Below are 16,188 nucleotides of genomic sequence, written 5' to 3'. Positions count from 1 at the left end.
CCGGCCCGGTATCTATAACATTGCCATTCGGAGCTCAGTACCCTGCAATGTTCCATCCTGTTGTAGGTGCCGTAAAGCTACAGCGTTTGTAACATCGTTTAATTTTTTTTTTCTCTATTGATCCAGGTTTTCACAAAGTGATGGAGGGTATAAACAAAGCTCTCGATGCAGGCTATAACCCAGTCAAGGCAAGTACTTCCTCTGCTCTCTGATCTGCTGTGGTCCTCTCGTCGGCTTTGTTGGGGGTCATGCACTACCTCACTTCATCAGTCATTGGGATGGATCTCATCAATGAGCCGGCGATAATCTCGGTGCACTGATTTCTGGGCTGGTTATTCCTGCGTTTGCTCTCCTGGTGTGAGGCCAAATTGGACGCCACCATCTCCCATGTGACTTTTTTTTTATTGATGCAGTTTACATGTATCTTCGCTGCACTGTTGTACTATCCTTACATGGATCAAAGTCACGGTAACTGATCGTTTATTGTTACTGGGGTCAGTAGCACCAACATAGTCAAGGTTCATGGCAGATAGAATGTGGCTCCCTGGATGGTAGGCATCCTCTTCTGACCTTTCACCTTGGGCTTCTCAGTCATAACGAATAAAGAATAAGGTGCCTTATTCTTCTGTTCAGTAAAGCGCATACATACCTAGTGCTGAATGATCAGGACGTCAGCCTGAATGATTTCTGTTACCAGGTCAGGTCTCCTGGACTGAGCCAGTTCCCCGGACACTGGTCTGCTGGGGTGTGTCTGAGCTGCCAACCAGTCTGGAAAACCAGCTCAGTCTTTGCTCTTCCAGTTGATCTAGATGTTTCTGGATTCAGCAGCTACTGACGTACTGGGACTTGAGGCTTTGTTATTGGACAACCCAGTATCCTTTCAATGTGTCACTCTGTGTGAACAGGGCACAAAACCATTGAATGTTAAAAGATGATTGAACTAAAACATAACATGAGAACTAGGAGCAGGAGTAGGCTGTCTGGCTCATCGAGCCTGCTCCGCCATTCAGTCAGATCATTGCTGACCTTTTAGTGACCCCGGCTCCACCTACCCACCTCCTCACTGTAACCCTTAATTCCTTTACTGTTCAAAAACCTATCGACCTTAGCCTTAAAAATGTTCAGTGAGGTAGCCTCAACTGCTTCATAAACTATTCAAAAAAAAAATAGGTTAACCAAAAACTTTAATACAGAAGCCCTCAGACGGACTCTGCCCCTCCCCCATCAACATCAACAACAACTGACCTCTCCTCTTTAACCTTGGACTCAGGTGAACTGTGTCGTCATGAGGGGCTTGAATGAAGATGAGCTCTCGGACTTTGTGAGGCTGACAGAGAAGAAGCCTGTGGACGTGCGGTTTATTGAGTACATGCCGTTTGACGGTGAGTGTTAAACGCCACATCGAATGTTAGCGTCGAGTGTGGAGGATGGGGGTCAGGTCTCGGATCAAAAGGATCCCACTTACCTGCCCCTCCCGCTTCCAAAACATGTGGAGGCTACTTTTCCACCAAGGCTGGGGCCTGATTTCCCTGGACCGTCGGAGGCTGAGGGTGAACTTAGAGGCTTATAAAATAGGGTAAATAGGATAGGGTAAAATAGGCCCGGGGTGGGGGAGTCCAGAACTAGAGCGCATAGGTTTAGGGTGAGTGGGGAAACGTTTCATAGAGACCTAAGGGGCAACTTTTTCACAGAGGGTCGTGCATGTATGGAATGAGCTGCCAGAGGAAGTGGTGTGGGCCGATACAATTGCAACATTTAAAAAGCATCTGAATGGGTATATGAATAGGAAGGGTTTAGAGGGATATGGGCCAAATGCTGGCATATGGGACTAGGTTAGCTTAGGATATCTGGCCAGATGGATGAGTTGGACTGAAGGATCTGTTTCTGTCCTGTACATCTCTGTGACTGGACTGTCCACCAGTGCATCATTGTCCCATTTGAATGCTGTAATCTGCTGACCTTCAGTCTTCAGCCAATTCAGTTCACTCCACATGATACCAAGAAACGGTTGGAGACACTGGATACTGCAAAGGCAATGGGCCCTGAAAATATTCCGGCAGTAGTACTGAAGGCATGTGCTCCAGAACTCACCACTCCCCTTGCCAAGCTGTTCCAGTACAGTTACAACACAATAATTTACCCAATAATGTGGGAAATTGCCCAGGTATGTACTGTACATAAAAATCAAGACAAATACAACTCAGCCAATTACCGAACCCGTCAGTCTACACTCGATCATCAGGAAGGTGATGGAAGGTGTCATGAACAGTGCTATCAAACAGCACCTGCTCAGCAATAATCTGCTCAGTGAAGCCCAGTTTGGGTTCCCCCCAGGGCCACCCAGCTTCTGACCTCATTACAGCCACGGTTCAAACATGGACAAAAGAGCTGGCTTCCAGAGGGGAGGGGAGAGTGACAGGCCTTAACATCATGGCTGCATCCAACTGAGTGAGGCATCAAGGAGCCCTAACAAACTGGAGCCAATAGGTATCAAGGGCAAACTCTCTCTCGAGGTTGGAGCCATATCTGGCATGTAAGAAGATGGTTGTGGTCGTTGGCGGGTCAGTCATCTCAGCTCCAGGACATCTGTGCAGGAGTCCCTCAGGGTAGTGTCCTAGGCCTGACCATCTTCAGCTGCTTCAGTAATGACCTTCCCTCCATCACACCATCAGAAGTGGGGATGTTTGCTGATGATTCCACAATGTTCAGCACCATTCGCGACCCCTCAGAAACTGAAAGATCCATGTTCAAATGCAACAAGATCTGAACAATGTTCAGGCTTAGGCTGATCAGTGGCAAGTAACATGTGCCAAGCAATAATCATCTCCAACAAGAGAGAATCTAATGACCCGTGACATTCAATGGCATCACCATCACTGAATCCTCCACTCAACATCCTGGAGGTTAACACTGAACTGATCATAAAATGTGGCACCAAAAGTATCTCCGAGGTATGGCATCCTCGGTCATCTCCCAATTCCCCACTTGCCTGGATGGGTGCAGCTCCAACAACACTGGAGGAAGTTGACACCATCCAGGACAAAGCAGCCCACTTGATTTGCACCACATCCACTCCCTCCACCGCCAATGCTCAGTACACACTGCTGCTGCAGAAATTTGCCAAGATTCCTCAGACAGCACCTTTCCAACCCACGACCCCTTCCATCTAGAAGGACAAGGCCAGCAGATGCTTGGGAACACCATCACTACCGTCAAGTTGCCCTCCAGTCCAGTCAGCATCCTGACTTGGAAGTGTATCTCCATTCCTTCAATGTCGCTCGGTCAAAATCCTGGAATTCCCTCCCTCAAGGCATTGTGGGTCTTCCTACAGCGCACGGTTCAAGATGGCAGCTTACCGCCAGCTACTCTAGGGCAGCTGGGGCTGGGGTAAAAATGCCCATGTTCTTAGAATAAATAAGAAAAGAAAGCTGTTTTATTTTTTTAAAAATAAAATGCGCAGGTGAGATGTTGAGAGGAAGCGATGAGGTGGTGTTCAATGTCATCAATGTACACCCGAAAAGACTGCTGTGCCTTCAGATGGTGGCACTGAGGGGCAGTATGCCATTGAGAAATGGAACATGGTGTGTTGGCAAATGTGGAGGACACAAGAGGTAACTGTGTAGGAGCTGGAAGAGGAGCCTTTGGAAGTGGTTTTTATGATGAGAGCAGTGCTGCTGAGCTGGGCCATATGGGAGACGCGAGAGAGGCGGCTGGTTTGGTCAGCCATGTCAATGGCTATGGGTGGGTCAAGGGTGAGGGAGGGGAAATGCTTCCTTCTGTCACAGCTAAATAGGATGTAACTTGTTGCACTATTTCAAAAGGCCATTGAGTAACTAACTGGAAGGGAAATATTTACAGACTTTTGGGGCAATGTGCAGGAGAGTGGAATGAATTGGGTGGCACTGTGAAAGAGTTGGCACGCTGTCAATGGGCTGAATGGCCTCCTCTGCTGTGACTTTGGTCTGGGAATGGAATATTCCAAAGAGAGCTGGTGGGGGTAGGCAGTGGTGAGAGATGGGATAGATGATATGCACAACGACCCAATACCTGCTTCTGGACAGTGAGTGTGGGATAGTTGAAGATTGGTTACGTGGACAGCCAAATAGGAGAATGAGGAGGAAGCAATAGGCAGGTGTTGGAAATGTGTGTGGAGCCGCGTTATCAGGTGGGGCAGGGCAGGAGACAGAGCCAGGAAAGGCTGACAGTACTTTGCCCAGAATCAATCTAGCCACTGCCTGACTTCACCGTTCTCCCTGCTCCCTGTGGCTCTAGGTAACAAGTGGAACTTTAAGAAGCTGGTGAGCTACCAGGAGATGCTGGGCACCATTAAGCAGAGATGGCCTGAGCTGGAGGCATTGCCCTCAGGAGCCTCCGACACAGCAAAGGTAATTCCGCGACTTTCAGATGATGCAGGAAGGGAAGCAGGGTCACTGGAGCTGTGGGGGGAAAAGGCCGAAACGTATAGGTGATTTGTGACACCTTGCAAGTTTAGTTGCACCTTGCCACAATGGAGACCTCTGAGTACAAAGATGGAGGGTTCAAGACTCACTCCAGGTACTCTAGTCCAAAATCTACATTGCCTCTCGAGTGCAGTGCTGCAGGAGTGCTGCGGTGTTAGAGGAACTGAACTATTGGGTGAGACGTCAGTTTCTCAGAGGATGGGCCAGCTCCCACTGCATCAATTCTGTGATCCACAGGCTAGCTGTCTTCAATGACTCCAGTTATTATTTAACCCTTAACCATCTCTTAACAGGGAACAGCTGATCTGGTTTTTTGTTTGTTTGTCCCATGGCTGTCTGTAAGAACTTGCAGTGCATGCGTCTCTTGCATGTTTCCTGAATCACAAATCAGAATGTAAAAAAAAAGCAGTAGGCCATTCAGCCCTTCGAGCCTGCTCCAACATTCGGTACGATGGTGGCTTATCATCTGACTCAGTCCCCTGATCCTGCTTTCTCCACCCACCCTTTAACCCCAAGACTTTACCCAACTCCTTCTTGAAAACATTCAATATTTTGACCTCATCAGTTTTCTGTGGCAGCGAATTCCACCCACTCTCAGGAATCAGAAATTTACCTTGAAGGCTGTGACCCCTGGTTCTTGACTCTCTGGTCATTTGGAAACTTCCTTCCTGTGCTGATCTGGTCTAGTCCTGTCCGTAGGCCTCTGAAGTTGACCCTCCAGTAATAGCGTCCTAACTGATCCCATCGGTCCATCCAGTTGGCAGTGGGTTTAAGGCTAAATCTCTCTCTTGCTCAAATCCTTCCAAGACCTTGCCCCTCCTCCAGTACAGACTTCAATCGAATCAATGCGTGAATTAGGAGCTGGAGTAGGCCATTCGGCCCTTCAGTCCTACTTCGATGACTGCTCTGTTTACGTTCCACCTGCCCCGATGACCTTTGACCCTTTTTGCTTAATAAATATTCCATACGAGAGCTGCTTATTATTGGATAGTGATTGATTTCAAGGGCTACGGAGATAGGGTTAGGGTTAACATGATGGGCTGTGCGTGTCTGTACTGTAAACTTCTCTGATTCTATCAGAATCAATCCACCTTTGCCCTAAAAATGTTCAATGACTTGCCCTCCAGTTTTCTGAGACAGTGTTGTCCAACCCTGTGAGAGGATAAAGTTTTATTCTTGCCTCTTTCTTGGAAGTGTGGCCGCTGATGTATAAACCATCCCTCCTGGTTGTGGATTGACCTTGAGGAGAAACTTCCTTTCCCATATCCACCTTGTCAAGATCATTCCGGATTTTTACGCACTTCAGTAAGGTGTCTCCTCATCTTCGAAATTCTAGTGGAAACGAGCCCTGCCCTTCCAACTTACCCTCAATAGTCAAACCCCTTTAATCTAGGTTATCATCTCACATGAAGCCTCCAGCACAAAGCAGTCCACTTGGTACCACATCCACAAACAGCCCCACCTCCCCCCAACACCGATGCTCAGTAGCAGCATAGAACATAGAAAAGTACAGCACAGAACAGGCCCTTTGGCCCACGATGTTGTGCCGAGATTTAATCCTAATGTAAAATATAGTAACAGCCTACACACCCCTCAACTCACTGCTATCCATGTGCATGTCCAGCAGTCACTTAAATGTCCCCAATGACCCTGCTTCCACCACCACCGCTGGTAATACATTCCATGCATCCACAACTCTCTGTGTAAAAAACCTACCTCTGACATCTCCTTTATACCTTCCTCCTAATTTCTTCAAACTATGACTTCTCGTACCAGTCAAACCTGCCCTGGGGAAAAGTCTCTGGCTATTGACTCTATCTATTCCTCTCATTATTTTGTACACCTTGATCAGGTCTCCTCTCTTCCTCCTTCTCTCCAGAGAGAAAAGTCAGAGCTTCTTCAACCTCTCTTCATAAGGCAAGCCCTCCAGTCTAGGCAGCATCCTGATAAAACCTTCTTTGTCCCTTTCCAAATCCTCTGTACCTTTCCTATAATAGGGCGACCAGAACTGGACACAATATTCCAAATGTGGTCTCACCAGAGACTTGTAGAGCTGCAGCAAAACCTCGTGGCTCTTAAACTCGCCCCTTGCTAATGAAAGCCAAAACACCATATGCTTTCTTAACCACCCTATCCACTTGGATGGCAACATTGAGGGATCTATGTACTTGCACACCCAAATCCCTCTCTTCCTCCACACTGCCAAGCAGTGTGTACTATCGCTATGTAGAATCGCTGCAGACATTCACCAAAGGCCCTTAGATGACACCTTCCTGAACACACAACCGCTACCATCCAGAAGGACAAGGGCAACAGATACAGGGGGAACACCCGTGAGTCACCAACTTGGAAATATAGCACTCTTCCTTCACTGTCGCTGGGACAAAATCCTGGATCTCCCTCCCTTCCAAAATTGTGCATCTGTCGACAACACATGGTTCCAGAAGGCAGCTTGTCACCACTTTCTCAAGGGCAACTAGGGACGGCCAACAAATACTGTCCCAACCACGTCTTAAGAGCCAATAGAAATAACCTTTGGTGAGCTATCTCCAATGCATCTCCATCCTTCCTTCAGTAAGGAATATAAACTGTGAACAGTATTCAAGATGTAGTCTCTCAATGCCCTCCTTATAGTTGAAGCAGAACATACTTAATTTTATGTTCACTTCTTCTTGTATTATATAGGATTCCTGTACCTGCGCACTAACGTGGTGTGACTCATTCATAGGAGCTCAGAATTCTGCAGTCATTCTCTGTCAAAATAATACTCTGCTTCTGTATATAAAAATGAAGACCTTCCACATTTTCCCCACGTTGCGCACTGTGTGCCAGATTTTTGTCCACCCATTCACCGAACATGTCTACAGCAGCTTGCATTCCTGTTTTGTGCCACCTTCCCAATATATTCCTCTAATGATCTGTAAGTTTAGACAGTGTGCCTTTGCTCCCCTCTCCAGTCCTGTTGCTCACTCCTGGTGCCTCGTGTTTGCAGTGACCAGTTTGCACCGTCACGTGTTCGGGCCTGGTCAGTAAGAGACCACCTCCCCACCCCCACCACCACCCCCCCCCCCCCCCCCGCCACCTTTTCCCCCATATCCAGTACTGAACTGAAGTCTCCTTCCTTGGGGCGATAGATCTAAGGCCTGTGGCTGAGCGCAGGAAGGATCTGTGGAAGGGACACAGGGCAGCTCTTGCTTTGTGCGTTTCAGAGGCTTATGGAGCAGGCCTCAAGCCTCCCCTCCATATTTTATCGCACTGCCTCTTCCTTTTGGGTCCAAGAGTGAGCCAGGACTCAAAGTGTTAGGCTCGAAAGCAGATGGTAGCCGGGATCTGACTTTTGAGTGCTCGTAGTGGTTGAGAATTCACCTGTAGGTTTTCTCTCCCTTTTAGGCCTACAAGGTCCCTGACTTCCAGGGCCAGATTGGATTTATCACCTCCATGTCCGAACATTTCTGCGGCTCTTGTAACCGACTGAGGATCACAGCCGATGGCAATCTGAAGGTAAAGCGGGGCGGGGGCAATCGATGGGCCTTTTGAGTCTCCCCACCCTGGATTTGGTGTCGAGATCTGTGTCAAATGTTTCTCCCCCCCCCCCACAAACTCCTAAACCTAACCCCCATTCTGGTCGTGAAAATTGTGGAACATGGCTGCACACCCACAGACAGCGGGGAGCAACTGTGTGGGATAGTTCATCATGTCAATGGGTCAGAGGTTGTGTCCCATGGCGATCGGTGCTGGGATTGCTGTTGGGCGACATTGGCATGTTGGCCAACCCTATCTCCAGTCAGTAGTTGGTGAGCCAAAGGACATCTCTGGACACTATGGGCAGTTTGGCACAGCCAGTCCACCTAACCCGCACATCTTTTGGATTGTGGGAGGAAGAATCAAAAATTGTGGTGATTAAAAAGCACAGCCGGTCAGGCATCATCCAAGGAGCGTCAACGTTTCAGGCATGGGGAGGGGGAAGGGGGCTGAGAGATAAATAGTGGGGTGAGGGTGGGGGAAATTATCTTGGAAGGTGATAGATGGATGTAGGAAACCAGAGGAAACCCACGCAGACACGGGGAGAATGTGCAAACTCCACACAGACAGTCACCTGAGGCTGGAATTGAACCTGGAACCCTGGTGCTGTGAGGCAGCAGTGCTAACCACTGAGCCATCGTGCCACCCTGCATCTCCTCCACCTGAATCTCCAAGGAAAGGGCCTGGATTTGAGAGCAGTCCTGCTGTTCAGCTGCTGGTTCTGTCTCTAATGCACAGGTGTGCCTCTTCGGGAACACTGAGGTATCTCTGAGGGACGTCCTGAGATCTGGAGCCACGGACGAGGAAATCCTGGAGATTATCGGAGCTGCCGTGGGCAGGAAGAAAAAGCAACATGCCGGTAAGATCGCGCCACGCCGCTTCTTGTTCCGGGATGGTCGGGGTGGGGGGGGTTTCAAACTTACATTTGAATGATGAAACCATTCACAGCGAAAGCAGGATCAATTTTCAGCTGATGCAGATTTGAAGCAATTTGCAAAATAGAACCGTAGGGGAGGTCAGTGTCTCGAGTTTTGACGGAATGCATTAGCTGAAAGAGTGATCCAAGTCGATCATAAAACGGAGTTGTGCAGCACGGAAGAGGCCTTTCGGCCCATCGAGCCCATGCTAACCTCTCCTCGCTGATCCCACTTGCCAGCCTTTGGCATGTAAGCCTTGGCTACTCTGGCATTTCAAGTGCACATCCAAGTATTTTTATTTTAAAGGGTTATGAGACTGCTCTCCCAGGCAGAGCATTCCAGATCCGCACCACCCTCTAGGTGAAGTTTTTTTTAGCAGGGATTTTAGAAAATCCTTCCTTGTTAAAGCGATGCCCCCCCCAGTTATTGACCTTTCAAATATAAGGTGTGGGTGGGAGGGGGCATCTGCCCCTCACGATCTTATGCACCACAATCCGGTTCCTCTCCAAAAACCAGCGTATCCAGCCTCCCGTCAGAGCCGGAATTCTCTATCGCTGGGTGAATCTCCTCCTGCACCCCCTCCCTCTGCAATCCTATCCTTCCCTCCACTAACTTCCAAAGGGGGGGTACGGATCAATATTTGAAGCTTGGAAGTGGGGCCTGTTGCAGGACTGTGAAGGTAGGCAATTAAGTCTAGTTCCAGGGTTCTGTCAAAGGCACCTCACCCAAGAGGGGAACACCTCCCGCAACTAACCACCTCCCGCCTTTCGAGCCGCAAGCAGGAGATTAAGGGCAACGTGAGCAGCTGCTATTTTGAAAAGAGACATCTGTCCTTTCGTGGGCGGAGGCCTGAATGCTGAATTCTCAGCCTGGAGTCCCTGACGTTGCGTAGGGCGTGGGCTGTGGAGTGTGACCAATTGGGATAGTTTTCACAAAGGACCAACAGGAGTAGGAAGGACAGAATGGCCTCTTCCTCCTGCGCTGAGAGAGTCTTAAGCGAGAGGGTGGCTCCCTCGTTTCTAAACTGTTTTCTGCGTGATGATTGAGTGGCTGGTCGGGATGATATATTTTGGGGACAGTTCTGGATTGTCAGGCCGTTTCACATGTTACCGGATGGTTCCTTTCCAGGGATGTTTAACATATCGCAGATGAAGAACAGACCCATGATTCTGATCGGTGGGTGATGGAGCAGTACGTACGATTGACTTTTTATTAAACACGCAGACTTCCTCTTCCTGTCTCGTCATGACTCCTTCACCTCCACTCCTTCTCTCCGCGAGGGGGATCTTCGCGAGCTTCCTCATTCCAGACGACCATTCCTGTTTCTGTGATAAGATGCAGATCATTCCCATCACCTTTCCCTTCCCATTGCCCTTGAGAGGAAATCTGATTGAAGTGTGCGAGATGCGAAAGGGGATTACCAAAGTGCAGGTAGAAAGGATGTTCCTTGTGTGAGGCAATCCAGAAACGAGAGGTGGGTGGAAGATTTAAAAGCAATGGAGAGAAGTTACTACTCTCAAAGGTTCATAACTTGGGAGAATTCAGTACCCCAGAGTGCGGTGGGCACTGAATAAATGTAAAGAAGCGAAAGACAGACAGCTGTTTAATTAGTAATGGGTTGAAGGGTGATGTGGAGCAGACAGGAAATTAGATTAGATTACTTACAATGTGGAAACAGGCCCTTCAGCCCAACAAGCCCATACCGACCCGCCAAAGCGCAACCTACCCAGACCCCTACATTTACCCCTTACCTAACACTACGGGCAATTTAGCATAGCCAATTCACCTAACCTGCACATCTTTGGACTGTGGGAGGAAACCGGAGCACCCGGAGGAAACCCACGCAGACACTGGGAGAACGTGCAAACTCCACACAGTCAGTCGCCTGAGGCGGGAAATGAACCCGGGTCTCTGGCGCTGTGAGGCAGCAGTGCTAACCACTGTACCACCGTGCCGCACTCTCACGGCAAGACACCCTGGCTCTGAGGTAGATACACACAGCCAAGGTGAAACCAGCCATGATTGAACTAAATGGGAGATCAGGCTCGAGGGGCTGAATTGCCTACTCCTGCTCCTGGTACTCACCACGCTGTGTTTAGTGGGAGCTTGCTCAGTGACGATTGGCTGTCCATGTTACAGCCAGCGCATTACGTTTGGAAAGCACTCCGTTATTAGACAAAAGTGCGATATAAGTCTAAGTCACGGATGCTTCCTGAAATCAGCCAGGTGGATGATAAAAGTAGTCTCCAAGCCAGTTGCAACTTACTTAACAAAACCCAGAAATTGCCAGGAAAAGCTCAGCAGGTCTGGCAGCATCTGTGGAGAGAAATCAGAGTTAACGTTCGGAAGGGTCACCGAACCGGTAGCGTGAACTCTGATTTCCCTCCACAGATGTAGCCAGACCTGCTGAGCTTTTCCCAGAAATTTCTGAGTTCCCAGAAATTTCTTTTGGTTTTAAACACCTTATTTAATGTAGCGTTTGGAGTGCGGAAACGCTTTGGCGAAGGTGTGTTCCTGACCATCGTCCCTCCCTTACAACTCCAGCAATGGTAGATCCGAGCAGTGTGTAGCACCAGTGAAAGGCTTGGGGGAGCTGTCAGTGTAATTTGGAATCGTGTGTCGTGTCTCATCAGGAGTACTGTTGCTGGAACTTGGCCGCTCTAATGCTTCTCAGCAGGTGAAGCCTGGCCTGGATCCCGGGAATTTTCTGCCTTTTTTTCTTCCCTCCTCTGAGGCAGGAAATAATTTTGGGATCCAACAGAAATTTGTCCATATGCTTAAACCCCAGGTGGACGCTCTCTTCCAGGCTCCACAATATCTGGCCAAATGTTTTTATTTATTATTATTTTTTACTTGAGGATGTGAGGGGGGAATGTGAAATGCTGGCTTGGCTAGTTACATGTATTTTTTTTCGATATAAATTTTGTTTTAAAGTTTCTGCGGGGATGAACAAATGAATCAATGGCTCTGGCACAAGTGGATCGCGTGGCTTTTTCAACTTAGTGTCCAACTGCTCGCTCCCCACACGAACCTCCCAACCCATTTGGCCCCCTGTTACGGAGCCCACAGGAAACATGCAGGGCTTTTGAACCCGTGATCACTCACTACCCAAACACTAATTGCTTTCACATGCTGCCTGAGCTTATGGCCATTCAGCCCACTTGTGTGTCTGCTTTGGAATGGGCCCAGTGCATCTTCAGTACACACATCACTTTACTGATCTCCTCAGCTCCTGCAGCTTATTGGCTGTTTGTGTCTACCTCCGAGCCAGAGTGTCTTGCCGTGAGAGTGCGACACGGAGGTGTCAGACCTGACGTCCAACAGGGTGCCTTTGGCAATATATTAACTGACATTGGAGTTCCTGCCAATCCTTCCTGCGTCTAGTCTGTCCAGCCCTGTTAAGAATTCTACGCGGTTCAATCGGATCCCCCTCTCGTCCCTCTAAACATTAGCAAATACAGGTCTAGTTGAACCAATCCAGAAATGAGAGGCTGTGGTTTTAGGGAAATGGGTGGAAGATTTAAAAACAGGAGAAGGGGAAGCTAGGAAATGGTCACCCACTCATTGGGAAGCCAGCACCCGTAAAGCTGCCGATCTGATCGTATCGGGTCGATGTTCCCAGGAGATTGCTTCGCATTAAGCTGATTGAAACCTGCGTGATTGCGGGACACCGAACATCGGCCGCAGAGTGCTCGGGGGGGCAATTCTGAACTTGCAGAAGGCCCTATAGAAATGCAGGTACTTGTGCTGAGTGGGAGCCCGGCCAGTGAAGGTCACCGAGCTCCAGTAGGAAGCCTGGCTCTCTTTTCTCCCCCCCCCCCCCCCCCCAGCGTGCCCACGTCCGGTCACGTGTTCAGCCAGACAGCAAGCTATTGGACAGGCAGCTAGATTGGGGAAGTCTAACCAGCAGAGACCTCCCCTTAACCCCCCACGGCTGGGTCAGTTCCAGTGTGAGGCAGATTTAAAAACCAAAAATAAAGCCATCTGTAATAAAGGAAGCAATACCCATTTAAATACTTCTCTAAACCTCCTCTTCTTCCCCCGCCCCCCAACCTTTCCTAACTTCCCCTCCAACTGTTCTTCAATCTTCCACCCGTTTCCCTAAAACAGCAACCTTGCTTCTGAATTGGTTCAACTGGACGTGTATTCGCTAGTGTTCAGAGGGACGAGGGGAAATCTGATTGGAATGTGTAGAATTCTTAACAGGGCTGGGCAGACTAGATGTAGGAAGGATACTTTGCCTGGTTGGGGAATCTAGGACCGGGGTGGGATGTTATAGATTCAGGACTCAGGTGAGATGAGAAGACATTCCCTACCATAGGGAACAAAGTCATTAATCCAGAGATGTGCAGTTTAGGTGGATTGGCCATGCTAAATTGCTGATAGTGTTCAGGGGTGTGCAGGTTAGGTGGATTAGTCTGGAGTAAATGTAGAGTAATAGGGGAATGGGTCTGGGTGGAAAACCTTTGAGGGTTGGTGTAGACTTGTTGGGCTGAAGGGCCTTTTTCACCCTGTAGGGATTCTATGAATATTAAAGAAAAAGTTGCATTTTTAGCTATTGAAGGCATCAAGGGATACAGTGGAAATGTGGTGTTGAGATAGAAGATCAGCACAGAGTTATAGAGATTTACAGCACAGAAACAGACCCTTCGGTCCAACTCGTCCATGCTGACCAGATATCCCAACCCAATCTAGTCCCATATACCAGTACTTGGCCCGTATCCCTCTAAACCTCTTGAATGGTAGAACAGACTAGAAGGGCCAAATGGCATGCTCCTGTTCTTATTTTGCATGTTTCCTGTTTCTGGTGTTTTATTTGGCCTTCCCTGTCTCGCCTCAGCTTTATATTTCTGCTTCTCAGGGAGAGATCCTGCTCCTTCCGGCACAGCGCATGGTGTCGTCAATTTGGTCCGACCACATTGGAATGGCTCGGCAACCGTCCTGGTGGGAAGAACATTCTGGAACAACGTGTTGACCTGGGAGAAAGGCCTGTTTATCTTTGGAGTGGGACCTGCCGCGGGCCGACCTGCCCTCCGAGTGTACCACACTGACCGTCGCAGACCCGGCAAGAGTGGATCCAGGCAGGAAGGTGAAGAGGAGGAGGAGGAGGAGGCTCCAAGCCTGACTCACCTCGACGCCCAGGGGGCGGCAGTCATGGTGGATGTCGGGGGGAAGCCGGACACTCAGCGCACGGCCCAGGCCCGGGCGGTGGTGCGTCTGGGTGAGCGGGCCTTCCGGCTGCTCAAGGCCCAGCGGCTGCAGAAGGGGGACGCCCTGGCGGCCGCCCGCCTGGCGGGCATCTGTGGTGCCAAGATGACCGCCCAGCTCATCCCTCTGTGCCACCCGGTCGGGCTGCACTGGGCCGACGTGCAGCTGGAGCTGGACGAGGCTCGGTGGGCAACAGTCGTCACGGCAACCTGCAGCACCCACGGCAAGACTGGTGTGGAGATGGAGGCCCTGGTGGCGGCCAGCGTGGCGGCTCTGACCGTCTATGACATGTGCAAGTCTGTCACTCACGACATCATCATCGAGGACGTCAAGCTGCTGAGCAAGACAGGCGGGAAGCGAGGGGACTTCCACAGGGCTGACTGAGGGGGTGCACGAGATGGTGCTCGTCCTCGCTCATTTGTCACTGCATCAGAACCCACCCCCTTCCCCAGCCAAGTCCTGGAGTTAATATTTCAGACCCCCCTCACTCTCTCTTCACTCAACGGTCAAATACAAAGCCCCTCACCATTTTTTTTAACCTTTTTGGGTTTTAATTGCACTGTCTCTCAGCAGCCTGTCTCTTGTGAAAGAAGCAGGCGAGAGAGAAATCGGGGTCAAGGTGGACGCAGGAAATAACCTGCTCCAGCAGCATACAAAAATGCTTCTTATTGAGTCCAGAGGTGCTCTTGCAAGCCACCAAAAGGCTGTTACAAATTTCTCCCCATCGCCCCATCACCTACAGCATTTTCTTCGTCTCTTCACCCCCAACCCACCCTGTAAATAACGCATGTTTTTCTGATGATTAATGGCCGTCATTGCCTTTAATGGCCCATACGTCAAAAGTGAGGGAGAGGGTTTGAGCTAAATCCAAGTGGGATCAGAATCCGAGATGAAGCGTTTTACCTCCTGCGCTGCCCATCTTTCTTCACAGCCGCTGAGAGCATTTACAGCACCTGTTATAAACGCACATTATACACCAAACCTGAGGCATTTTTCAACAGAGAAACAGCAGAGCAGCAGACTTGGGGCCAAGTGGGGCTAGGTGACAGAGAGCAAAATCGCCATACGCAATGGATCGTGTCCTTTTCGAGATTTTAACGCCGCTCGTTGACGTGTGAATGCCCCTATCCAGCGAAACCATAGCCGGATGATCTTAAGGGAATAGTAAAATATATTGTGAATCAGAATCTCGGTGAGGCAAGGGGGATGAGCTGGGCTTATCAACCGTTAGACTAGGCAACCGCTCATCACTTGTGTGAAGTGTACTCTTTAATTTTTAACACCCCAATCTACCCACCACCTTTTTAAGTAAGTGATCTAACACTGTATTAATAAAGCTGTTAAAAAATTTTTAAATCATTAATTAAAACTATTAAAATATCTAAAACTTATTTAAACCTTATTAAATAACGTCAATAGGAGAAATTAAGAGTCCGTAAAAGTTCAAGGGTCAAAGACAAAACAAGGGTTGTGATCTTCTGTGCAAAAGATTTAAATTTCGAGAACCCAAAGTCTTTCATCAACTCGGTGTTCTTTTCGAGCCACTTCCCTCGGGCTCCTATCACAAAACCATAAAAGGATATCGTTCCTCCACCAATAAGGTCCATTATCTCTCTTCCTAGATGTTTATATTTGTTTATCTTCTTTTCCCACGTCGATTCAAACGAGTTGATCTGAAGGTCTGTTCTAATAGTCACATGCACAACAACAACCTGGTGTTCTTTCTTTAAAAATTAGATCCGGTATCCAAAGTTTCCCAGCATCATCCTTAATTCTCGGTTCTGTATATACTGTCCACCCGTTCTTCCTTACATACTTAACTAATTCCTCTGCAACTCTATTATGCCTTTTGATCCTCATGCTTTTAACATAAGGGCACCACCCCGAGATATGCGCAAACATTTCTGACATATCATTACACCTTCTGCAATTCTTGATATTACATGGCCTTCCATACGACATTGACGCTCTTGTTGGATATAAATTTGTTCTCAGTAAAATCGAATTAATAACTTTAGACGCCTTCTTATATTGTACTTTGGTCAACCAACCATTGGATATACTATCATTCTTATACTAAT

General features: G+C 48.7%; 1 protein-coding gene across 2 annotated transcripts in view; it reads left to right on the top strand.

Moving 5' to 3' along the window:
- mocs1 (molybdenum cofactor synthesis 1) overlaps nt 1-15,494 on the top strand; it is a 34,693-nt gene extending 19,199 nt beyond the window's left edge. Inside the window, exons 5-11 of one of the 2 annotated variants that reach the window (XM_072551105.1) lie at nt 127-188; nt 1,271-1,382; nt 4,273-4,385; nt 7,851-7,961; nt 8,721-8,841; nt 10,028-10,075; nt 13,761-15,494. In XM_072551105.1, coding sequence (XP_072407206.1) covers nt 127-188; nt 1,271-1,382; nt 4,273-4,385; nt 7,851-7,961; nt 8,721-8,841; nt 10,028-10,075; nt 13,761-14,491 — 1,298 coding nt within the window. In that variant the 3' untranslated portion in view covers nt 14,492-15,494. Of the gene's footprint in view, nt 1-126; nt 189-1,270; nt 1,383-4,272; nt 4,386-7,850; nt 7,962-8,720; nt 8,842-10,027; nt 10,091-13,760 lie in introns of both variants that reach the window. The other variant, XM_072551113.1, reaches the window with a different exon arrangement.
- Nucleotides 15,495-16,188: the final 694 nt, after the last annotated feature.

This window comes from Chiloscyllium punctatum, chromosome 3 (genome assembly GCF_047496795.1).
Source record: "Chiloscyllium punctatum isolate Juve2018m chromosome 3, sChiPun1.3, whole genome shotgun sequence".
Taxonomy (NCBI): domain Eukaryota; kingdom Metazoa; phylum Chordata; class Chondrichthyes; order Orectolobiformes; family Hemiscylliidae; genus Chiloscyllium; species Chiloscyllium punctatum.
This window is presented reverse-complemented; position numbering and strand designations above follow the sequence as displayed.